The sequence below is a fragment of the Lytechinus pictus genome, chromosome 17 (genome assembly GCF_037042905.1).
Source record: "Lytechinus pictus isolate F3 Inbred chromosome 17, Lp3.0, whole genome shotgun sequence".
Classification (NCBI taxonomy): Eukaryota; Metazoa; Echinodermata; class Echinoidea; order Temnopleuroida; family Toxopneustidae; genus Lytechinus; species Lytechinus pictus.
Genome location: NC_087261.1, coordinates 19,198,476 through 19,225,328, shown reverse-complemented (window position 1 = coordinate 19,225,328; position 26,853 = coordinate 19,198,476). Strand labels below are relative to the sequence as shown.

Here is a 26,853-nt window from a genome sequence, read left to right as displayed (position 1 = left end):
GACTGAGTTACTGTGCTGAGGTTTGTTAATAATCTGAGCCGTGGTGACCTACATGCTGTCAGTGTATGCAATAATAGGGCATGTTAGCTATCACTATGAAGACGCTTTCTAGAACGCGTAGGATCTTTTTTTCAAAAGCCCTTCATTACAAATCAACCTTTGCCGCAAATCGGTGAATCAGAGCAGCAGTGTCGTCCTGAACTCTGCACTGCTAGAAAATTTATCCTTAAAATAAAAGAAGTTCCTGCAGCGCAGAGTCTCGAGAACACCTGTAATCTTACCAGATTGCGTAATCTTACAGGAAATCGGAATTTGAATTATGGAATCTTACAAATTCCCTTTAATAAAACACCCTTTCCCCTTTTTAAACAGACCTGTTCTATTAAATTGCAGAAAAATTCCTGTTTTATGAATTTACAGAATGGTTCTGTTATTGCTCTCTGCAAAATCTTCTTTATTTTTTCTGTAAAATCAGGTTGTTTTTAACAGTGTGAACAAACGACATATTTTCAGTTTTTGGTCCTGTTCGAATCTTAAGAGGATGTCCTTTCCCGGTTCACCAACTTTTGACAATGACCTCAAATCTGTCCATTGTGAATTGGCAGGCATTTTCAATATATTCTGAATGTTGCAGAAAGTGTCTGCGAGGTGGATATTAAAATATGTTAATGTTTCAAAAGGAAACCCTGGAATTTTTATCTCATGAGTATCATTGTATCATTAATAAAAAACTAATACTAAATTCCCTTTAGCAAAACTGTTTAGGCTTTATTCACTCCACCTAGGTGCTAAATATAATTACCTACAGTATGCAGAAGTCACTGTGGTTCGCCCAACAGTAGGGCTAGGAGATTGATTGTCAAACAATTGTGCTATTTCTGGGTTTTTTTCAGTGATTATTCCTAGTAATAGTGCGTTGTAGAAACAATCTAGAAACCTACTTTCCTTCTTCACTTTTTTGAAGTTATACCAAGGTATAATGGACCAATCAAGTGTGTTCAAAATGGTGTACTTCTTTTCCTAGTCAATGCCAAGCTCACTGATATCTATTAAAGTCCTGAACAGAGGCGTCGATCCTGGGGGGGCAGGGGGGGGCGATCGCCCCACCAATGAAAATATTGGGGGGCAAACATATCATTTTGCCCCCCCAATAATTCCGGATATGCATTAAAAAAAAACAAGATTGTAATGTTCAGCAAGCGAGATTGAGATACACAACTCGTTCTTTATTTAAAATCGTGCTCAAAATGTCCGCTTTTCAGATTGGAATATAAAAATTTTTAGCTCGCGCTTCGCGCTCGCATCATTTCTGTAGCAAAAACCCATACTTTTCATGATTAAATTGGTGAATGTAAATGTCCCATTTTCAGTTCTAAGCCTCAAAAGAACTGCTTCAATTTGCAATCATCTTTTCTTGGATATATAGCTTGTTCTTTATCAAAAACGTCCAGTAAACTGTCATTTTTTCAGATCGAAATATCAAAATTTTCAGCTCGCGCTTCGCGCTCGCATCTATTCTCTTTTAGATACAAATCTTAATCATTGGTACCAAAAATGCTTAGAATATCAAGTTTTCAGCTCAGAATATAAAGAAATTTGAGCTCACTCTCGGCACTCGTACTATCTGTGTAGTGAGATACGTGTCTGTGTCTCATGAGTCATACATATATATAGATATATACATATATATATATATATATATATATATATATGTGTGTGTGTGTGTATATATAATATATGTATGTGTGTGTGGGTGGGTGTTTTGTACGATCGAGCGCCTTTGGAACGTTAATGATTTCGCCCCCCCAATCTGAAAAATGAATCGACGCCCCTGGTCCTGAACATGATCTGTATTTGACTTCAGCAATATGTAGCACAATTATTCAATATAACGACAATTATTCCATAAAAGGAGTATAATTTAGTTTCAAACTTATATTGCAAACTTGCATATTTCATTAAAATAAAATCATTAAAAAATACTATATTTTTATAGTACAGCTTAGATTGAAATTCACAAATGAGAACAGCCACTTGTGATAAATGAACATTTCGCTTCGACAAATTCGCCAAAAAAAATAAAATAAATGAATTCTATAATACATTCAACGTTGTAGGTGTAACTACTTGCCAGCTTTGGCAAACCTTACAACATACTGGCAATGCCACTTTAACTTTGGTCATACACAGTAAAAATGCTGTTGAAAAATGTATACAATGCTATTTTCAATGAGAACCTTATAGTAGTTGTTGAAGAGTTTAAACAACCACACTTAATTTATTGGGAATTAAATATTAAAAATAAAACTTTGCTGTTAACGATTTTAAATACTTGTTTAAACTGTTTGACAGATACTGTAAGGTTCATATAGTGAAGAGCACTTTTTTCTGTGTATGTATGTACCTTGGTCACCGCAAAGAGATAAACCCATCCACGACTGGCGACCCTTTTTTGTGTGTTATCAGATCCTCAAGCATTTTTAATTCCAACAGTTAAGTAAACTTATCTTTGTGGAATATAATTATTGTTAGTTAACAAGCACATGAATGGAATCATGTTTATTATTTGTCAAAAGTTTTATAAGGATTCTATGACATTGCATCTTGGTTTATTACAAGAAAATTTGAACTAGTTATTAAACAAGTCCCAAGTTTTGCATGTTTAAAGTCACAAATTACTTCATGAAACACCATGGAGCATAGGCAACAAACTTCAAATTAATGTACGGCTGAAAAGGGTCTGCTTTGGGGGGTTTATTTAAAACTGTTTGCCAGTCGACTCGGTATTCCTCGGGAAAACGAATGGCTTTGTTATAAAACCCATCTGCCGTAGCAACAAATTTCAATTTACGGCTGAAAGAGACAGATGTGCTTATAATTTCTTTCAGATCAGAACTGTGTTCCAATCGACTTGCTATTCCTATCGAAAACATCCACTTGAAGATCCTGATCAGGTTCAAAGGCCCTGTTGATGACACTGACTTCTTGGGCACTGGTGGTAGAGGAGGTCTCGTCTTCTAATCCATCAGTTTGCCTCTTGGCAAAGTTGACAAAAACCTGAAACAAGGCAACATATGACGCTGATAACAATACGGATAATGATAATTATTATAATAACTATTATACTTATAATTGTTATAATCATTATTATAATAGTTATAATAATAATAATAACAATAATAATAATGATAATAATGATAATAATAACAATAATATTTGTACAGACTAGCTCTCCCAATAATAATGATAATAATAATTACAATAATAATAACATGAGGAAAAGCAATGACAATAATAACTTGCTCATATAGCCCCTGTCATTTACTTTATCAGAAGTCACTTAGCACTCTACAATAAAATGGGTGCTGTGGCGTGTGCCTGTAATTCAAGTTACATGTATGTAGGGAAGTTACAAGCTGGTGCAGTGGATCAAAGTTCAAGACCTGGACCCCGTCTAACAAAGAGTTACGATTGATCCAATCAATCCTAACTCTATGGAAATCCATCAGGGTCATAATTTTTTCTACAGGAAATTTGCTAAATGTCCTTTGTAAACACAGGAGAACACACCAAATCGTCAAGAAATCAATGAATTTATGGAAATACATTCATATCTAGAAATTTCTTTGAAAAACATGCATTTTATATGTTGACTTTGCTGGCTTTCCATAGTTGCGATTGATTGGACCAATCGCAACTCTTTGTAAGACTGGGCCCTGGTCATGTCTTTCAAATGGTGACATTAGAGGTAGGTCCCAGGCATACATGTAAATAATCATATCTGAATAATCTAAATTACAAACACACTCTACAATAAAGCTATATTGACTTTCAGTTGTGCTTGTGACAAAGGAAATAATAATATGAATGTACTTTTCATAGGGGAATTGTTTTGTTTACTCCTGTAGTTCAACCCCCCCCCCCACCTCCAATTGCCTTGATTCCTCTTAATTTCACCTGCCCTATTGTTTTACAGAACCCGTTGTCTCCCTATTAGTAATTCTCCTAATAGAAATAATAATAATAACATAAATAATAAATAAAAAAAATTTACTTGGTTATATATCAGTTACAATGGGAGGTCACCAAGCACTCAATCATGCAACATAATGATTACCCTATAGGTTGCCATTTAATACATCTCGTTTGAGATCAGTATGGTTCAGTTGACAACGTGAGTCACTTTCCATATGGGTACAGTGATAAACAATATGGGATATTTAATAGACAGAAAACATGATACGAAACACTCATTTCAATGAGTAAATATCCCTGCCGCTAAACTTTTATGGCATTAAAGTACAAGTTAATACCAAAGAGAAATCCATAAAGCCTAATGAAAAGAATTACATTGCATGTTTTTGTAAACTTCCATGAAGTCTGCTAGACTATGTGTCAAAAATCTTTTGTATCTAGTTTTCTATTCATCCTAACAACCTGATAAATTTTGAAAGTATGGAGAAGAATGATTCTTTTAGATAAGCTAATTTCTTAATTCTTGCTTTTTGAAGACCAAATTACTACTTTGGCTCTTTCCAGAGAACCATCCCGAGTGACTTATCGTTGATTTTGGCATCGCTGGTCACATATATCTATATTGTATTTCGTATTATCCTGTAACATCATGATAGATGGTAATAAACCCTTTCAATTCAACTCAGGAAATACATGTAAGAAACTGATACACTACAGTACCTCATCAAGAGTTGTTTGTGAGACCGAGTAATCTTCGAGACTGAGGGAAGACTTTTCCCTCTCCATGACACCAAAGATTGTAGCCACAGAAATGTTGTGGGGAGGCAACTGGAAGCGTACCACATTGTGGTGATGCTCCTGCAAGATTAAATAGCAAGCAGTTGCTTGAGTGTCTGTCAATCTAAAGTGCCATCATTGATATATTCTTATTTTCATCACAATCATTCCCAATGACAATGTCATCTTGGTCATCTTCATCACCATGACTTGAAATACGGCAATCACAAACTTTATAACCATCACTATTATGACCACCTCCATCATCATGATCATATTCAAGAGCATTATGGCCTTCTTCACCATCACCATCACCAGCAACATCATGTTCATTATTATCATCATCTGCAGCATTATCATCACTATCAGCAGCAGCATCGTCATTATCATCGATCAGCACCAAAACCAGCACCATAAAATCTCTAACACAAACACTGCTACCACAAACTGAACTATACATGGAGCGCAATTTCTTTCATTTTAATTTCTTTCAAATTTCCATCAGTATAAATATCGTTGGTAGTATTAACATCATTGGTAATATTGACATCATGGTCATCAATGCCACTATAAGATAGCTACGACAAGCATCGTACCTACTCTCCCCCAGCGGGGCCACTGAACTATATTACTGTACACATGCGCAACCAAAAAAATGTGCAGAAAGGGTACTTTTTGCTGATCATGGCAAGTCACGCGCATGGCAAGTCACGCGCATGACGCGTTTAGGGTGTCAAAAAGGCCAAACACTTGCAAAAAGGGTAGGGTTGCGGGGTAAAACACTGTTTGTACGGGTTATACTTGTTTATAGGGGCGAATTTGTCATAAAAACACGCAAAAATACTTGAATAGGGTATGGATTTGATCAATGGATAAAACTTGTTAAGGGAGGGTTTGTAAAATCTGTGGTCGTGCGTGTGTGAAGCAATATAGTTGAGTGTCACCCCCGGGCCTCTCCCATCACCATTACCGCCGCGAGGCATATCATCACTGTACCATACCTTCAGTTCAGCCCCCGGAAAGCTCCTGTGTACAAACTCAGTAATGAGGCTCATGTCTGCCTTTGCAGTTTTCTGCCCTCGCACCACCAAGGAGTAACCATTGCCATGACGATTCTTCACATGCTGAGGACTTCCAAGGCAACAGAACTGGCCGTTAACCATTATGGCAAGTCTGGTACAAACGGCTTCACATTCCTCCATACTGCAAAGAAAAACATGTACCACATGTACTCAATGACATGGACACTGCTGATGAAGTACAGTATACTCTTCAATACATATAATGTCGCCCTAAGTTGAATCTACTGAAACACCAGATACATGTATCTGTTTGACTTACAAGAAATATGACTTTAGAAGATCCATAACACATGTTTTGCATAAGCTTGGGTTACACCAAAAATGAATTCTCTCAAATAAATTCAGACTGATTCTGCCCAAATACGGCCTGATTCGGATGGTTTTGGTGGATTCGAACGTTCCTGAATCCCTCCAAAAATTTCTTGCATTCGCGGAGGAAGAACAGAATACTTCTGAAACCACCCGAATACGTGTATTCGGATGAATTTGTAGCTGATTTGGTTCCGGTGTAACCCTAGCTTTAAGGGGGAGCAAGTCATGAAAGGATTAGTTGGATATTTTATCCCACAAGTCCTGTTTTATCCAACAGTGACTACAGTAACAATGATTATTATCAAAGAATCAAGAAAAGTTGTCAGATCTGGCAATTTTGTCAGATGGAAAATGTTGGTGAAATGTAACAATTGTAAGTTAGTAATGCAACAATTGATCACAATGCACTTTGAGAATTTTATAGAGCTTGAGAAGTACATCATGAACCGATATTGACATGTAACTTGTCAAAGTGACAGCAGTGACAGCTTCAGAGAATAAAGAGAAATCAGGGTATGAAGTTCAGCCTGGACCCCGTCTTACAAAGAGTTACAATTGACGCAATCAATCTAACTCTATGGAAATCCATCAGTGTCATAATTTTTTGTACAGGAAATGTGCAAAATGTCCTTATAAACAAAGGAGAACACACCACATTGTCAAGAAATCAATGAATTTATGGATAAAGATTTGTATCTATAAATTTTTTTGAACAAACATGCATTTTATATGTTGACTTTGCTGGCTTTCTATAGTTGTGATTGATCTGATCAATCACAAATCTTTGTAAGACGGGCCCCTAGTCTATTTATTGATGGTTTTGGGGTGGCTGGGGGCCGTTTCATAAAGCTGTTTGTGCGTTAAGAGCGACTTTAAGAACGACTGGTGATCCTTTCTTGGGGTAAATAATATACACAAAAACCTTCATTGGCGAGGGTTTTGCGCGTAAGAAAGGATCACCAGTCTGGTCACAAATAACATACCTATGGGAAGTGAGGATGACTGAGCGGTTATCCCGAACCACGTTGACAATACTCGTCAAGACTCGCTGTTTGGTGATTGGATCCATTCCGGTGGTGGGTTCATCCTTTGATTTAATAACAATGATAATAATAATGATAATAATAATAATAATAACAATGATAATAATAATGATAACAATAATAATAATATTAGAATTAGAAAGAGAAGTGAACAATGAGAAGAGGACCCATTTGATAGAATATAGAACAATAACCCTAGATTTCTGGAAGAAGTCCGGTTGCTGTTTAATATACCAACAGAACATCAAGTTGTGGACAATGGAAATAATAATAAAAATAATAGTAATAATAATAATAATAACAATGACAAGAATAATAATAATAATAACAAAGATAACAATAATAGTAATAATAATAGTAACAATAATAACAATGATAACAATAATAGAAATAATAATAGTAACAATAATAACAACAATAATAATAATAACAAATAATAACAATAATAATAATAATAATAACAATACCAATAATAGTAATAAAAATAATAATAACAATGATAACAATGATAGTAATAATAATAATAATAATAACAATGACAACAATACTAATACTAATAATAATAATAACAATGATAACAATAGTAATAATAATAATAATAACACTGATAACAATAATAATTATAATAATAATAATGATAATAACAATAATAATGACATTAGTAATAATAATAAAAGTACATTTACATGTATATTGTGCACCTACATGTACTACAGTTATATATTCTACTGTTGGTTAGGATCAATACGCTTCAATCAGTTTCCCCAAAGCCTGATCCTTCACTGATGACCAATCATCTTTATGTGTATATCATGTATATTGATCAATTTGAATTTGATATTGAATTATGTACTATTATCATTATTTCACTATTTAGCTCCACTTACATGTATCTCACTATAAAGTTATGTTTACTTTGTAACCCTTGTTTATATCAGTCTCGACTGTTTTAACAAGGAAGTTTTTTAAATAAACCGAAATGAATCTATACATCTGAAAAATCTGCAATAGCCCCTATCCTATGGTAAATAATATATTGCATAATTTTATGAGTATATGGTACATAATATATAGATATATACGATCTTACTATAAAAGCGCAGAGAGTTTATATCTATTATGTACTCAATAAATTAATCTTTATTATTATTATTATAATACAACTTTTCATGTGATTGTTATTTTTGATGGCTCTAGCAGTTTTGGAGACCAATTCATAATGTCCAGGACCCCGATTCCCAAGTTACGCAAGATTTTGCTCTTACTTCTCAAATCAAAATTTGCTTGTAAAAACAGGATTTCTTAAACAACTCAATACAAAAATTGTTCCAGCTAATATCAATAAATATGACATTATTCTACTTTTGATGATAAAAATCAATTAACTCATGCTTCTATGATACACTCATTTTCAACAAGAAATTATTGAAAAATAATAATCTACAAAAAAGTCAAGAAAAAAAATCAAAGAAATGTATAATCTAAAAGAAAGTAAGAAAACAGTGAAATACATACAAACACGCAAAAATGTGTTGTTTTATCTTCAGCTTAATCGAGACAGTGTTGTATTTCAGAGTAATTTTGTAGATACAATGTACCGAATACATCGAGGTGAGAACTATTTTTACTGTATATGAGTGACCAACAGCTTACATGTATACATGTACATGTAACAGGAGGGTGAGGCGGATTCCACATCTCCTTACTCCTTATTACCGGATATATGTCAAAGTAGCTCAGTTCTATTCAGATAAAGTCTGGAATTCATCACAGTGGTTAGATAGCTGTGAGCCTAGACTACTATGATCACAACAGCGTTTCTGCTTATTAACATCATCATAAGTTCATTATCATTACTTTCATGATCATCATTCTTGTATTATTAACAAAACAAATGACAATATATACATGTATATTTGCCTAAGACAGAGGATCACCATACACTCACCATGAGAATAAGTTCTGGTTTGCCTAACAGTGCAACGGCCACAGCTAAACACCTCTTCATCCCTCCGCTGTAAGTAGAGATACTCCTTCTCAGGTATCGCTCCATTCCAAGTTCCTCACAAATCTCATTGATTGCCTTAAATAAAAGAGTGATACTGGTGTTACATACAGGTGTTTACAGGAAATACATTTAATTTAAAAAATCATTTTGTTTATGTGGGGATATATCAACAGACCCACTATTTCATTCATTCTATACAAACAATATTCCTAGTCACCATGTACCATTAAAAACCTGGAATTTATGGAATTATATTATATGAATTAAATATATGGGATCTGCTCAGACTTGACGTCATAAATTACAAAATTTAGAAGAAAAAAATTGATAACTCACTAATACATTCTTTGATGGATTTTTATCAATACTTCACCAATATTTTTTTTCTAATTTTTCAGCCTAGTTATTAACCATCCGAACTTCAGGGTGAACTATATGTACCCCTTTAATTTGAGAAAAAAGGGCATTTGATTTACCGTGCCTATGCCAGAGCTGGTAATGCCTTTCATCCTAGCATAGCAATAGAGGAGCTCTTCACCAGTGAGCTGGGGGTACATGGCATTCTCTTGCGGGCAGTAGCCAATGCTTAAGAAGAAAAAATAAAGCAGTTAAAGGTAAAAGACAGTAGTTGCAGCAAACAATTATTTTATGAGAAAGTCTTTTAAATCAAGTTTAATAGTCAAAATATTATCATACATCTAGATCTGGTACATGTACATTAAGGTAAACTTATCTTTGTAAAATCATGAAATCTTAGCTCAAGAATCGATAATCCTGATGATCACTTACACATAAAAGCATATGTGGGACAGCGTATTTATATTGCTTCGAAAAACACCCGACATATGATGGAATTCCGTGGTTATTTTGCTATTTCTCAGAAATTACGCATTTTCTTCCAGAACTATTGGGCACATATTTCTAATTTATACATACAAATGCTTTGGTGGTAATTTCATTGGATTCTGTTCGAACTTATTTTGAGATCGTTACCACAACTGGTATTTATCTTTAAAGAGACAGATATTAGGTTATACAAGGACTTTCTACGATAACGGTATAAGACACAGTGCAAAAACTCCCAGGTTAATTCTTGTAGAGATGGAGTCACAGACTAGGGCCTATGCAATTTGAATTGACCATTACTTCACTGAGGAAGATAAACATGGCAATGCTTAAAAAAGGAATCAGATATTAGGTTCTAAAATGTCAATCCATGATAAGAGTATAGAGTAAGATGCAAGCAATCCCTAGCTAACTAACAAAAAGTCAACATCTTGGTACATGCATTTTGAATCGATAATGACTTCACTGAGAAAAAAATCATGTGGCAAAGAAAATATATCAAATCTAACGGTATATAGTATTCTTTTGGGGGCAATAGCCAAATGCTTTTAAGAGACAGAAAAGGTTTTAAAGTCTATATCTGTGATGAAGGTAAAGTGGCATATGCATTTTCATTGCCCATATCTTCACTAATGGTTCACATGCATACAGTAATAAACGAATATTCAAAAACAATTTCTTCTATTACCATATTCATTTATGTCAACATAGGATACAAGAGAAATGCTGGTATTGCAAATAACCCATTTTTGGTATAAACCAATGGCAATCAAATCAGGCCTTTCCATGCGTACCTCGCAACAATGCACACTCGGTGTCAAGTGAATTTCGCATTTCACGCTCAAACAAAGATTGTTTCTCTCCCTGAAAATAATTCAGTACAGAGGGGTTCATGGCCCATCACACAAAGAGTTGAAAAAATTAGAAAGAGCAGAATAATATCAGTATTTTTTGTTATTACTATTATTATTATTAACATTGTCATTATCATATTTCTTTATTATTACTTAAATAAAAAATGTCATAAGTGAAACTTACATCTATTTTGCAATTATTTCAATACCTTAAATGTGATAGGGTAGGTACCTTTGTTTGTGTTTCTCATCTGCCTTAACTATACAAAAATGAGGGTGATTGTTCTCTGGGCTTTTTTTATTCCATTGAAAATCATATAAGTAGAGAGAATGACTAAAACCTACCTTTGAGCTCTCTTCTTGATGCTGCCTTGAGTTGGTGACAGGTCTTCAACAATCATGCGGAAAGTTGACGTCTTTCCAGCTCCATTGACACCCAATAACCCAAAGCACTGAAGCCAAACAACAAAGAAAGTGTACATCAATTCCATATTAAACTCCCATTTTCAATGATTTATTGATGTAATGATATACTAAATGTACAGGTAAAACTATTGTCATTTTCCTGAGAAAATGACATTTTCCGGAATCAATATCACATAAACTACAAAAGAAATGCTTGTGCATGTAACAAACTCAAATCTCTAAATTACATTTTATGGAATATCTCATCACATATGAAAGATTCACTCATGTGTAACAAATTCAAATCTCTAAATCCATAACCCTGTGTTGTACAAGTACATCAAGGTGGACTAGCCCAATATTGTTTAATATTTTTTTATTACATGAAGATGTGGACAGGAAATGAGAGAACAGCATTAGTAATGAGTACAATTAAAAGAAGCCTACCTCGCCTTTAGATACTCCCAAGTAGAGGTCGTTGACAGCTACGATTCGCTGCTTGCCAGGTCCGCGATACACCTGAGGGGAAAAGATAGTGGATCTCAATCAAATTCATTATCAGGGGAAATTCATCCGACAAAGTATTTTTTATCTCAGTCACTAAAGGAGGTGAATCTCAGCCAATCAATATCAAGGAAAGTTATCAAATCTATCAAGTTCTCAGGCAACAAATATTGATGAGTTGCTCTCCAGCAGAGCATTTCATGGAAATGACTTGTAAGATGTCTTATCCACCACAGAACTTGTGTTATGACTCAAATAGAAAAGGCACTATCATCACTACCACCATCATCATCATCAGCATCATCATCATCACTATCCTCGGCATCATCATCATCATCACAATCATCACCATAAGCATCATCATCATCATTATCATCATCATCATCCTCCTCACTATCATTACCATCATCGTCATTACTATCATTATCATCAATATCAACATCATCATCAAAATCATATACATGTACAGAGAATAAGTTTTGAAATGATTAATGTATGACCAGTGGCGGATCTAGCCAGGTTGAATGCAATACATGTACCTCTTTTGAGGGGCTATATTGGTTTTGCACAATAGACGGCCCGTCAAGACTATTGCGTCTAATTCGGCTGGATCCGCACCTGTGTAGGACCTACCTTTCTGACCTCCTGTAGAACCATGACATCTCCTTTACTTCCTCCTGTAAGCACCTTCTCCTTCTCAGCCAACACGTCTTCATTGTCATGGCAATCCGCTTGGCCAACAACATCAGGGTCCAGGCAACTGATGCAAAAATAAAAAGTGACAGCAATTTGAACAAAACTTGACCTTCAGACGCTAGATGACCTTTGACCCCATCACCCTCAACAACACACATGTGGTATTAACCAATGATCATTTCAACCAAGTGTGATCAAAATTGATGCAGAAATAAGTAAATGAGAACCAGTTGCACAAGAAAAAAGGTTGGACATGGCTCCTTATCATTTGACCTTTTGACCCTTAGATGACCTTTGTACCCATTATCACCATGGACACACATGTGGCATTACCCAAGGATCAAATCCATTAAGTGTGATCAAAATTGATGCAGAAATAAGGAAATGAGACAAAGTTGCACACAAAAAAGGTTGGACATGGCTCCTTATCATTTGACCTTTTGACCCTTAGATGACCTTTGTACCCATTATCACCATGGACACACATGTGGCATTACCCAAGGATCAAATGCATTAAGTGTGAACATAATTGATGCAGAGATAAAGAAATGAGACAAAGTTGAACAAAAACTTGACCTTTTGACCCCTAGATGACCTTTGACCCCATGTTCCTCAACAATGCATCTACAACTGACTATCCTAGATTTTTGCATGTACTTAGTCATACCAGCTTGGCAACATGAAGTGGAGAGCTGTGTTGCCAAGTTCAAATAAGACTTATAATAAATAAACTCACCTGCTACAACTGCTATTCCTGAAGCCATCAATGAGCAGCACAACCAGGAAAGCCAGAGCACCTTCTGCAGCCAGGGCAACATAGTGCCACTTGAGGATGTGGTAGGGGTCCTTAAAGACACCATCATCCACCCCAAAGGCTTGATAGATGTCTGCCATAGCCTGGTTCTGCATCAGACTGAGGATGCCTGATGAGAGGCAGTAAGGGCTGAACACCAACAGCACGTAATTAAGAATCTTAAAAGCGTGTGTTTCGCTGTCGGATACCTGCCAAAGGAGAAATGATTATCCCTGACAATTATTGGTCACAATGATGGGATGTTAGCAAAATAGCTTGCGCTGGAGACTCTATTCCACCATGACAAACTGTGAAAGGTTTGATATTTATTGAAATAACAAAAATAGTGCCTTAAAAAATGTATAAATGCTTGAAACCAAAGAACATATTTTCCTTTAAAAAGGCCTGGATAAAGGTTGCTAATGGGTATTAACAGGCAAACCATCTATAAAATCCTACATAGATGCAGTAGAAATTACTTTTATCATCCATTGACTATAAGCAAATGTATGAATTTGATTTTTTTTAATCATATGATAAATGTACATGGTAGTGATTTAATACCTGATTGCTAAGAAAGCATGAATGCTTGTAAGCAAGCAACCAGAGGACTGATGGCTTCAGGTACTCTCCGAGGGACCTGGTAATCAGGATCAATGCCTTACCAAAGGGCACTAGCGCACCAAGTGGGAATCGAAACCGGATCACTAGAATCCGAAAACCCCGCTCTACTGACAGAGCTATCGCACCTCCCTTCTATCTATCACCTTCTCTAAATATCTTCATAAGGTTTCCTTTTCTTAGAGTAAATTTCCTTCAAATAATTATCTAATAATATAGTGATAAGAAGACAGTAAGCCACATGCAAAGTTTATATTTTGAAATTCTTACCTATTTCCCAAGTATGAAAAGTGTTTTTATATAAAAAAGAACAGAAATATGCAGATTTTCATATACTAATCAGACACCCAATAAAAATAATATTTATGCGAAATTGCACACTTTATCAAATGGAACCCCCTAATCCTCCATATATTAAACGTACTTAAGACATCATTAACATGGATGTGATGTACATGTACTTAAGAATGTGAATTGGGAGAGGTTTTTTTGCTTGGGGGATTTGACTCACCACATCAACTGCAACAAGCCAATTAGGAATGTTGGTGATAACGGCTTCAAGAAGCAGAAGACAAAATATAAAGATAAATGCACTACCAGCTTCTTTGAAGAAAGGAACAAAGATGTAGATCTGAGTCATGATGGCAAATCTGTGTACAGCAAAAACAGAGGAAAAGTAAATAAAGAGACTAAGAAAACTTTTAACATTAAAGCTGTTAGTTCCATGGCATTTGCTCTGTCGACAATTGCTCCGCTGTAAATTCAACACATTAGGCCTAATGGAATGACCAACTTTGACCCTGGATTCTTCACTATACCCTATCCTAAACCTAACCCTATATCTAAGACGAAATAAAGCACAGAGCGATTGTTGCCAGAACAAATGTCTTGCCACTCAACTTTCATTTTTTTGGGAGTATCAAATCAAATCAAATCATTTATTTCCACAATAATATAAAAACATTGCAAATATGTACAAAAATAGGAAACAAACAAACATAACTGAAAAAAGGAAAGTGAACCGAGTTGTTTAAAAGTAATACAAAGAAATGTATATTACTGTGGGGGAGCCAAAGAAGACAAGATAAAGTCTTAAAATCAGGCACCCAACATAAAATAAACAGATAAGTGCTATTAAAATAGACATTTCTTAACAATATGTAGCATGTAAATATGGCTCTCATTCATAACTTTCAAGATAATAGTTAAGAAAAATTAACACATTCATAAAACAAAATCAAATAACGTTACGTATGGGAAAAGAATTTAGAATAATAACTTTGATAATGACATAAACAATACAAAAAAAGAAAGGATAAGTTTGATTTTTAAGCTCTACTGTTATTTTTTAAATTTGTATCAATCAGGTACTTTTTGAAATTACGTTTAAAGGAATGGAGTGATACTGAGTTTTTTATTTCTTTTGGTAAGGAACTCCACAGTTTAGGGCCAGTGAATAAAAGAGTGGATTTAGCAAATGATGTTCGAACCTTTGGAAAATGAAAGTCATTGGCAGTACGGGTTTCATAAGAATGTAAATCTAGATTAAGGGGAAATAAATCAGAGATATGAGGAGGGTGTAGACGATGTTTGCATTTATACATAAAAATTCCGATTTGTAAATTCGTGATATCATATACAGTTTATAGTTTGAGTTTATGAAATAATGGAGCAGAATGGGAATAATATGAAGAATTGGAAATAAGGCGAACCGCTTTTTTTTGCAATTTGAATACTCTATCAGATAGATATTTTGGACAACAAGCCCAGATAATGTTACAATATGAGATATGTGGGAGAAACAAGGTATTATAAATGGAAAGAAGTATTTTAGGCGGGAGAACGTGACGTAAGCGATACAATACACCGACAACTTGAGATATTTTAACACAGACATCTTCGATATGATATTTCCATGACATGAGTTCATCAATATGGATACCTAGAAATTTTGAATGATTTGTATGTAATAATTCAGATCCATTCATGTGTAATTTAATATCCTTAATATCATAATTAATGTTACTAAATACCATAAAATTTGTTTTAGACATATTTATAACTAATTTATTACATTTTAACCAATTGCTTAAATTTTGAAGTTCATTGTTTAAAGTATAGGTTATAAAGGAAATATCATTATGAGTAAAAAAAATACTAGTATCATCTGCAAATTGTATAAAATTTAAAATATTTGAGGAGCATTGAATATCATTTATGTAAATAAGAAATAACAATGGGCCCAATATGGATCCTTGTGGAATCCCACAAACAATATTTAACATAACTGAATTAATTGAATCAACAGAGACAAATTGTTTTCTATTTGTTAGATAATTCACAATCCACTGGTAGGGCGTTCCCCGTATACCACAGTGATAAAGTTTTTGTTTTAGAATATGATGATCTATGGTGTTGAATGCTTTGGACAAGTCGATGAAAATTCCTACGGTTGTTTTTTTATTTTCAATGGAATTTGTAATATCTTTAGTAAATTTATTTAGAGCCAATGACGTTGAGAGACCCTCCCTAAATCCATATTGTGTACTATTGGGAATGTTATGAGACGATAAAAAATGGGATACCCTGGTATATACACATTTTTCAATTATTTTTGAGAAGACAGTAAGAACAGATATTGGTCTATAATTCGTTACAGTTTCTTTTGATCCTGACTTGAATACAGGTATCACTTTTGCTATCTTAAGTTTATCAGGTACGATTCCTGTAGAAATTGATTCATTAAAAATATAGCATAGTTGTTTACATATAAATGGAATAACTTTCTTAATAACTTTTATGTCTACGTTGTCGAACCCAGAAGAAGTATTATGTTTCAATTTATCTACAACAGATATGATTTCACTTTCAGATATTGGTTGAAAATATATTGAAAAAGGACATCGATTTAAAAGGTATTTTGAAGGAGGTTCGTTAGTTACATCACTTGTGTTTTTTATTTCTTCCTGCAAATTTGGACCAATAGAAGTAAAAAAGTTATTGAATTCGTTGGCTTTTTCTTTTTGATCCGTAATAATGTTATTATTGTCGACAATTTTTGAAATTTTATTATGATTCTTTTTTCTGTTTAGTACAAAATTTATTTCTTTCCATGTTGCTTTGGTATTCCCTTTTAAAGAAGTAAATTTAGAATAAAAATATTGCTGTTTAGTTTTTTTAATGGCCTTAGTACATTTATTACGGAAAATTTTATAATTTCTTTCATTAACTGCTGTTCTGTTAACAATATACTTTTTATAAAGATTTTGTCTCTTTCTGCACATTTTTTTAAGGTCTTGTGTGAACCAGTTATTTTTTAACTTAGGTTTTATTTTTATACTTTTGAGAGGGAAACAACTATTATATAACTCTAAGAACTTATCAAAAAAATTATTGAACATATCATTTACATTAGTTTCATGAAAGTCCCAGTCAAAATCTATTAAAGCTCTGCAAAATTCACAGATATTATCTTCATTAATTAATCGTTTACTTATATAAACTGGAGGAGAATATGAAGTCAAATAAGAAGAGGAGATGATACAGAAAATAGGTAAATGATCGCTGACATCTCCATAGAGGATACCACATTCCCTAACTGTTTCGAATCTATTAGTGAATATATTATCTATCAGTGTACTCGAGTGCGAAGTGATGCGCGTGGGCTTGTTTATAAGTAGATAAAAAGAAAATGAGGAATATGTGTCCGTGAAGCTATTACTAAGAAGACTACCGTCTAATGATATAAGATTTATGTTATAATCTCCGAGCAGGTAACATGGCTTAGAATTTGGAATAAGCAGAAGGGTGTTTTGTAAAATATTCAGAAAATAATCAATGGGTTGACCAGGTGGTCTATATATGCAACCAATTATTATACTTTTATTTATTTCTACAAAAATTGCCTCACAGTTTTCGTTACTGATATAAAAATCATTTTTTGTTTCATACTCTAAAGAATCTGAAATGTAAAACCCAACGCCACCACCACGTTTATTTTCTCTCTCTTGTCCTATAAAGGAATAATTATTGAGGTTACATAGATTTGGATGGGATTTTTTCAACCATGTTTCAGATAAAGCAATAACACTGAACTGTTTTTCGAAGTTATCTAGATATAAAGATAGACTTTCAAAATTCTTAGTTAAGCTATCACAGTGAAGATCATAATCATCATCATCATAACAAGTTTATGTATAGCAGTTGTGATCATTATGATCACCATCACCTTCATCATTAATATACGCAAGATTCATGTTCACTACCATCATTATCAATAAAACAGCATCGATCAGCACTCCAAACACCACTTGACAGCAATTGCTAACACCACCAAAATCTTTGTAACATCCCAATTTTCATCTGTATCATCGCTGTTGGAAAATTCATAAAACAATGCCCGCCTTATTAAGAAAAGATGAAAGAAAATAATCATCAACATTTTCCATCATTATCATCATCATCATTGTTATCATCAACACCACCATGATCATTAGCACGGATCTCATCACAATCACCATTATTGAAGTTTGCAAGTATTACTGACATTTATGTCACCTTCATCATTATCCTCGCTATAAAATCATCAAGATGACTACCATCACCAAGATCACCACAATATTCACCATCATATTATCATCATCATCTCCACCACCACTACCACTACTACTATCATGATTGTCATCAACATCATCTTCATCATCACTACCAACACCATTAACACCACCATCACCACCAAATGATTATCATTGCATACCACTTACCCATACAAGAAGACGAGGGCCACAAACGCACCAACGTTGGGCACCAGGATGAGTCCACGGAAGTCAAAGATGTAGAAGATTAGCAGCATCAGGGCAATGGGAAGGCAGAAACTCAGCTGCAAGACAGGAATACAACACCATTATCATTTTTTTCTGATCAAACTCTGTAGGTGATCCTAAGGTACCTTGTCAAATGTAAGAGCTGTGTTTTTTTTGCGTGGGAATCCGGCAAGGGGCGATTCATAACAGTATAGATTGTGAAAGGTTGCAGCACATTCAAAATCGTGCCGCGAGGATCATCTTCAAAGCGCAGAAGCATGATCGGGCCACTCCGTTGTTGAAGCATTTGCACTGGTTATCAGTTCACAAAAGAATTTCTTACAAAGTTGCACTATTAGTTTATAAGTGTATGCATAAAATGGCACCCGAATGCCTCTATAGTTTACTTAGATCACCACACCGGCCACATTACAGACTTCCCTCTAGTGAAGACACTACAATTTTACACATTCCTAGGGGGAAGCTAGCTTTGACTTTTGCGGTCCCAAATTATGGGATAGTTTACCAATACACCTTCGATCATGTACATGTACTTGTGTTGAATCGTTTAAAAAGACATTTGAAAACATTTATTCTTATTTTTGTTGTAGTGTAATTGTAGTATTGGAGAGCAATTTTAATTGATTATGCGCTATATAAGTACCAATTTGTTTTAGAAAAAATAATGGGGAATGCAGGCAAGAACGTTTGAAAAGACACATGGTGCCTTTGCAGCAGAATTCCTGCCAGGAGACGCAGCAGGGACTTTTGACAAGGTACCTATTAATTCTACATGTACCAGTTTTCCAAGTCAACTATCAATCATTAATACATTACTTGAATGATAAACTTCATGGAAACCTCTCACAGAGTTGTACAATATCTTCCTCTTCTTTTTTTAAATCAACAGATAACGCTTGAGAGTTTGGAAACTTATGATGACATTTGGATAACAGGATGGGTCTGTTCATATGCAGACTGGAGTCTATGGAAAAACATGGGTTATAGCAAAATCTTTCAATTTATAACAGGTTAGGATATGGGCCTACACCTTCATAAAAGTAAAGGAAAATATTTCCCACAATTCCAATTATCAACCTTTTCTATTTAAAAAAACTGAAGAAAAAAATGAAATCATAGCTTGCACCTCTTATAGAAGTCATCCATAAAAATATGTATAATTTTGAAGAAAAAAAACCTTGGTGAAACATCCCATAAACCAACATACCATATCCCATATGAGGTTAGTTAGCCAGTAGGTCAGGGTGCCGACACCGGAGACGTAATGAAGACGTTTTGATCCGTTGATGTTCTCATTGACGAGGAACATGGAGAACGCAGATGGGATGAGCACAAGGGCGGCAACCAGGACAATAACGATGCCAAAAGTCTTTGCCGCATCCAGCCAGCTGATTTCATAGGAAATTGACAAAGTATTGATGATTAGTTTTCAGGTGTACTACTGTAGATCTGGGCGCAGTTTCGTGGAGAGTTTGGCGTGACTTCATATTACACTTTAAGGTCAAGTCCACCCCAGAAAAATGTTGATTTGAATCGATATAGAAAAATCAAACAAACATAACGCTGCAAATTTCATCGAAATCAAATGTAAAATAAGAAAGTTATGACATTTTTAAGTTTCGCTTATTTTTCACAAAACAGTTAAATGCACAACTCAGCGATATGCAAATGAGAGCCGATGATGTCCATCACTCACTATTTCTTTTGTTTTTTATTGTTTGAATAATACAATATTTCAATTTTTACATATTTGACAAAAAGGACCAAGTTAACTTAACCATAAACTGTTAAAACAATGGCAATTCCACATGCTCAGGGATAACTAAAACTTTTTTTCACTTTACAAGGAGGAGAAAATTAGAATATTTCATATAATGAAATACAAAAGAAATAGTGAGTGGGTGACGTCATTAGTCTGCCAATTTGCATACCGACCAGGATGTGCATATAACTGTTTGGTGAAATTAAGCGAAACTTTGAAATGTCATAACTTTCTTATTTTACATCCGATTTTGATGAAATTTTCAGTGTTTTGCTTGTGGGATTTTTCTCCTTTTTTTCAAATCAACTTTTGTTTGGGTGGACTTGTCCTTTAATTTGCCGGTTGTGTGTGCTACATTATACACACAGACCAGGGGCCACAATGGTAAGTACAGCCAACTCAATATCAAGTTAATATAACCAGAAATCTTTATGAAATAAAGCCCTGAATAGTTCAGAAACATACTCAAGAATAAGTGCATGTAGAGGAGAAATCAAATTATTTGGGGCTTACTTTTAAGCAAAATAATGAGCAAAATACTTGATATTCTGGTTTAACCCTAATCCAGGTGTGGGGGTAGAATCGATTCCCCAACATTTTCCGCGACCATTCCGCTGCGCAATTTTTTTTGACCGCGCCGCTCTCTGACTTTTTATTTTGAAGTCTTGCGCATCTTTTAAGACCAAATTTATGATGCCCGGGTATGTGGTTCAATAATTATGCAACATTAAGTAAGTGCATGTCATACCCAAAATTGCTCCAAAACGTGATTTTGTCTACAAAATCAATGTAAATTGAGTTATCTCACTTTTTTCATAAAGATATGATTATTTTTACTTTCATCATCTTAAACGATTTGATTTTAGCATAATTATGCTTTAAATAGGTTCTGCTTTAAATTTGGTGAAAAAACAAAGAAAAACAAACGGTAAAAAACAAAGAAATTCATTTTCAAACCATGATTTTTTTCATTTGTAATTGTTAGCAATGGTATAACAAATATTTACACTGAACATTTGCATTCTATGAGCTTTTTACAGTGAATTAGAGAAAAATAGTGATTTATGCATAAATTAGCATAATTAATACTTTTAAAAATCTGATGATTTAGGGAAAATTAAACATACAGCCCTGTAAATTATCATATCCCACACTATTATCATGGCAATTTTCACTGCGTTCGGGCAATCAGTGGCCGAGATCTCAAGTCAAGGGGGTGGGTGACTCAACCTCCCCCCCCCCGGCAAAGCCCGGTCTGGTTAGGGTTAAGTATCAAATTAATTACCAAACCACCCTGGGCCACTCCCCAAAACAATTACAAGTCTGACCTCTCGGTCAACACAATACAAGATGTTCAATAATTCTCAGGCCACATTCCATGTAGCCTACTACTTACATGTCCACACCTAAATCCTGTTTAGATAGTTCCAGTGGATGGTTGTACGCTGTTATACCTGTCAAAATAACAAAAATTGATGAAAAAATATTAAAAGAGCTGAAGTTTTGGATTTTCCATGAAACCAATTAAATATCCTTGTGCCCTCTTGCAAGATAGTAATTCTCAGTATTAGGTGCCTCTGAAAGGAACTCTACACAGTAACAAGTGGAATGCCTCTGGCCGTCTCACCTGCATCACGCGATTCAATATAGCAGCAGTGCTGATTTTGAAAACTACTATAACTCGCACAAGATGTTCAGTGATACTTGGTTACTCTTATTTCCACGTTTTATGAACTAGACCAATACACTTATAGAGATATGATGGCAATTCAACAAATACCCCCAACGTGGCCAAAGTTCTTTGACCTTACATGACCTTTGACCTTGATCATGTGACCTGAAACTCGCACAGGATGTTCAGTGATACTTGGTTACTATTATGTCCAAGTTTTATGAACTAGACCAACACACTTTCAAATTTATGGCTGTAATTCAACAAATACCCCAATTTGGCCAAAGTTCATTGACCCTAAATGACCTTTGACCTTGATCATGTGACCTGAAACTTGCACAGGATGTTCAGTAATACTTGATTACTATTATGTCCAAGTTTCATGAATCAGATCCATAAACTTTCAAAGTTATGATGGTAATTCAACAGATACCCCCAATTCGGCCAAAGTTCATTGACCCTAAATGACCTTTGACCTTGGTCATGTGATGTGAAACTCATGCAGGATGTTCAGTGATACTTGATTAACCTTATGTATAAGTTTCATGAACTAGGTCCATATATTTTCTAAGTTATGATGACATTTCAAAAACTTAACCTTAGGTTAAGATTTTGATGTTGATTCCCCCAACATGGTCTAAGTTCATTGACCCTAAATGACCTTTGACCTTGGTCATGTGACATGAAACTCAGGCAGGATGTTCAGTAATACTTGATTAACCTTATGGCCAAGTTTCATGAACTAGGTCCATATACTTTCTAAGTTATGCTGTCATTTCAAAAACTTAACCTCAGGTTAAGATTTGGTGTTGACGCCGCCGTCGCCGCCGCCGCCGCCGCCGTCGCCGCCGCCGTCGCCGTCGGAAAAGCGGCGCCTATAGTCTCACTCTGCTATGCAGGTGAGACAAAAATGCTTTTAAAAATATTTTTAATATTTAAAGGTCAAGTCCACCCCAGAAATATGCTGACTTGAATAAATAGAGAAAAATCAAACTAGCATAGTGCTGAAAATTTCATCGAAATCGGATGTAAAATAAGAAAGTTATGACATTTTAAAGTTTCACTTATTTTTCACAAAACAGTGATATGCACAACTAGGTGAGTCAGTCGATGATTTCCATCACTCACTATTTCTATTGTTTTTTATTGTTTGAATTATACAATATTTCATTTTTTTTAGATTTGACAATAAGGACCAACTTGACTGAACCATATAGTATTAAACAATGCTAATTCCACATGTTCAGGGAGGAATCAATCGTTGTATCACTTGAAAATGAGAAGAAAATTATAATATTTCACATTTCGTATAATAAAATACAAAAGAAATAGTGAGTTGATGACGTCATAGTCTCCTCATTTGCATACCGGCCAGGATGTGCATATTTATCTGTTTTGTGAAATTAAGCGAAACTTTAAATTGTCATAACTTACTTATTTTACATCCGATTTTGATGAAATTTTCAGTGTAACGCTTGTTGGATTTTTATCTTTTTATTCAAATCAACTTTTTGTTGGGGTGGACTTGTCCTTTAATTAATAAATTAAGCATGGTTATTTAAACCGTTCATTATTAATATTACTATTATTATGATTATCATTATAATCTTAGCCTTGTGGTAAAATAGATTAGTCTGCAGACTGTAAACAGAGGGTTGTGGCGTGGGTTTGATTCCCAGCCATGGCGTAATTTCGTTCAGCAAGAATAGATCCACATTGTGCTGCACTCAATCCAGGTGAGATGAATGGGGACTTGGCAGGATTAATTCCGTGGATGCACCAATTGCCTTTAACAGATAGAGCTATATTCAGGGTAATAACCATTCAACTAGATAGGCAACTAGATAATTGGCATCTCAAAAACGCTATATATTATTATTATCATTATCATTATTATCATTATCATTATCATTATCATTATCATTATTATTATTATCATTATTATTATTATTATTATTATTATTATTATTATTATTATCATCATTATCATTATTCTTTCTCCTGAAGACAACAAGAACACACTTGTCAAAACATCGAGTTTGGGTAGTCCTTTTCAGGACCAATACTTGCACAAGAAAGATACATGGTGTACCGTGAAACCTACTACACTATCATAATTAGTATTATCAGTATTATCATCATTATTATTATCATTATTATTATCATATTACTATAATGTATTTACCATATTCCTCTGAATTGCTGTCAACAGTTGCCCTCAGGATGATGTTATTCATGACATTGAGCATTGTAGGCATAGCGTGGAAGGCACGGTTATTGTACCAAGCCTAATGTTGGAAGAAAGAATTTAAAGTAAAATGTTATGCACTACTAAGAAACGTTGTGGGGGAAAAAATCTTACTATCACTTTATCTTACGAGTAAAGACATAGATGAAATGTGGAAATTATTATTATTATTTTATTTGGCATTTAAAAAAATATAGAGAATACAAACAGATCAGAGACAAGATCAATCAAAATATCTACCCACAATTTCCAAAGCATAACTAATTTCCTATGTATTTTATTGGTTTTAAAATTTCAAAATATCTATTCTAAATATATTCATTTCATTTTTACCATTAGTTTTCTGACCTGGATGAGAGTTGGAGAGGCTGCCTGGGAATGGAAAGGCTAACTTAGTAGCCATAACCCACAGGTCTTCCTCCTCAAACCTCCCCAACTCCATCCAGGTCAGAAAACTAATGGTAAAAATGAAATGAATATATTTAGAATAGATATTTTGAAATGTGTGATAACCGGCTTGAAACTATTACATAACTTTAAAAACAATAAAATACATAGGAAATTAGTTATGCTTTGGAAATTGTGGGTAGATATTTCTTGGAAATGTAAATATTGTTATTTTCACCTGAATTTAGTACTAGTTTAAAAGGCAAAAACATTCACAAAATATCACATTTATGGCAAACTCATGGTTATTTGCATAATTAATCAAAAATATAGACACTTAATTTTTGGAAAATTTTACTATACAAACTTGAAGTTCACATCCGGCTCTACAATTTTCATGGCGATCACACAATCAGCGGCTGAGATCTGGAGGAAAGGGGGGGGGGGTTTAAATTGACACCCCCAGTATATCATGGTCTGAAATAGCATACGAATGGAGGAAAATAGTTGTTTCTACCCAACATCACAAATTTGATGATTTTACTCACTGTCATCCCAATGAAAATAAGATCATACCTTGGTTAGCGTCTGATTCAATTCCATCACATCAAACCAGCTAACACCTCCAAACCTTAGAAAATTGAAGAAAATGACATTTTATAGACGGTAAAAATAAGGCCTCTTTCATAGATTGAATATTAAGATTTTGATTACCTTTAAAGGGAACACATGCCATAAAAATGTAAACTATTGTGTAGCTTTGACAATCAGTATATAATAACAAAATTATATAAACAATTCTAGATCTAAAAAAACACGATACTTTGTTCACCTTGCCCTAACATAAGAAACATTAGGTATTATCTGCTAGGTACAGTATAAAAAATGAAGCACAATCTAATCAAATTAATCTAATGTCTTTTGCTCTTTCTGTTTTTTTTCTCATTATTATGTTTTGCCTTAAACACTGTGCCTTGTGCTTTGTATCACTCATAATATTTGTACTATTTTAATTATTTTAATTACTATTATTAGTAGTATCATTAAATTTTTAGTGGTAGTAGTACAACATGTAGTATTAGCATTAGTACATGTAGTAGTATTAGCAGCAGCAGTAGAAGTAGTAGTAGTAGTAGTAGTAGTAATACTAGTAGCAGTAAAGTAGTACAGTAGCAGTAGCAGCAATAGTAGAAGTAGAAGTAGTAGAAGTAGTAGCAGAAGTAGCAGTAGCAGCAGCAGCAGCAGTAGCAGTAGTAGTAGTAGTAGTAGTAGTGGTAGTAGTGGTAGTAGTAGTAGTAGTAGTAGTAGTAGAATATGAAGTAGTAGTAGTAGATGAAGTAGTAGATGAAGTAAAAGTAGTAGTAGTAGTAGTAGTAGTAGTAGTAGTAGTAGTAGTATCAGCAGCAGCAGTAGCAGTAGAAGTACATGTAGTAGTAGTATTGGTAGCGGCAGCAGCAGTAGCAGCACTAGTAGTAGTAGTAGCAGTAGAAGTAATATTAGAAGTAGTAGTAGTAGTACACGTATTAGCAGCAGTAGCAGTATTAGTAGCAGTAGTAGTAGCAGTAGCAGCAGCAGCAGTAGTAGTAGTAGTAGTAGTAGTAGTAGTAGTAGTAGTAGTAGTAGTAGTAGTAGTAGTAGTAGTAGTAGTAGTAGTAGTATAATGTATATGTAATTGCAGCTATTTTAATTGTTAGTACAATTAGTCAATAATAGCCAGTCCTAAATACTCTACTTTAACAACAATCACATTTTATTAATATACTAATTAAAAACCTGAATACGAATAATAATAATAAAAGGAGTTAATAATCATTACCCGGTAAACATATGTGAAGTAGTTTACATTGAATGTATTAATTAGTAAGATGTAATTAGTCTAATTATTGTTATCATAATAGTTATCATGATTATAACTGAGTTATCAATTGTTTGCATCTTTTAAGAATAAGAATAACAAGATTAATATAAAAAAATTGATGGGGAATCAATGCAGCTAATCGTGGCCATACTCAGGAGGGGGAAAGGGGGGGGGGCAGTTCAAAATC

At 34.3% G+C, this 26,853-nt stretch overlaps 1 protein-coding gene across 3 annotated transcripts in view; it reads right to left on the bottom strand.

Moving 5' to 3' along the window:
- Positions 1 to 2,454: 2,454 nt before the first annotated feature.
- Positions 2,455 to 26,853, bottom strand: part of LOC129280160 (uncharacterized) — a 149,222-nt gene continuing 124,823 nt past the window's right edge. For 2 of the 3 annotated variants that reach the window (XM_064111806.1, XM_064111807.1), the window contains 16 exons: positions 25,385 to 25,439; positions 24,359 to 24,461; positions 21,898 to 21,955; positions 19,947 to 20,127; positions 18,680 to 18,795; positions 14,428 to 14,566; positions 13,239 to 13,504; positions 12,440 to 12,566; positions 11,750 to 11,821; positions 11,243 to 11,349; positions 9,674 to 9,782; positions 9,138 to 9,272; positions 7,130 to 7,233; positions 5,754 to 5,955; positions 4,696 to 4,833; positions 2,787 to 3,057 (listed from right to left, as the gene is read on the bottom strand). In XM_064111806.1, the coding sequence (XP_063967876.1) occupies positions 2,890 to 3,057; positions 4,696 to 4,833; positions 5,754 to 5,955; positions 7,130 to 7,233; positions 9,138 to 9,272; positions 9,674 to 9,782; positions 11,243 to 11,349; positions 11,750 to 11,821; positions 12,440 to 12,566; positions 13,239 to 13,504; positions 14,428 to 14,566; positions 18,680 to 18,795; positions 19,947 to 20,127; positions 21,898 to 21,955; positions 24,359 to 24,461; positions 25,385 to 25,439 (2,080 nt within the window). In that variant the 3' untranslated portion in view covers positions 2,787 to 2,889. Of the gene's footprint in view, positions 3,058 to 4,695; positions 4,834 to 5,753; positions 5,956 to 7,129; positions 7,234 to 9,137; positions 9,273 to 9,673; positions 9,783 to 11,242; positions 11,350 to 11,749; positions 11,822 to 12,439; positions 12,567 to 13,238; positions 13,505 to 14,427; positions 14,567 to 18,679; positions 18,796 to 19,946; positions 20,128 to 21,897; positions 21,956 to 24,358; positions 24,462 to 25,384; positions 25,440 to 26,853 lie in introns of all 3 variants that reach the window. The other variant, XM_064111805.1, reaches the window with a different exon arrangement.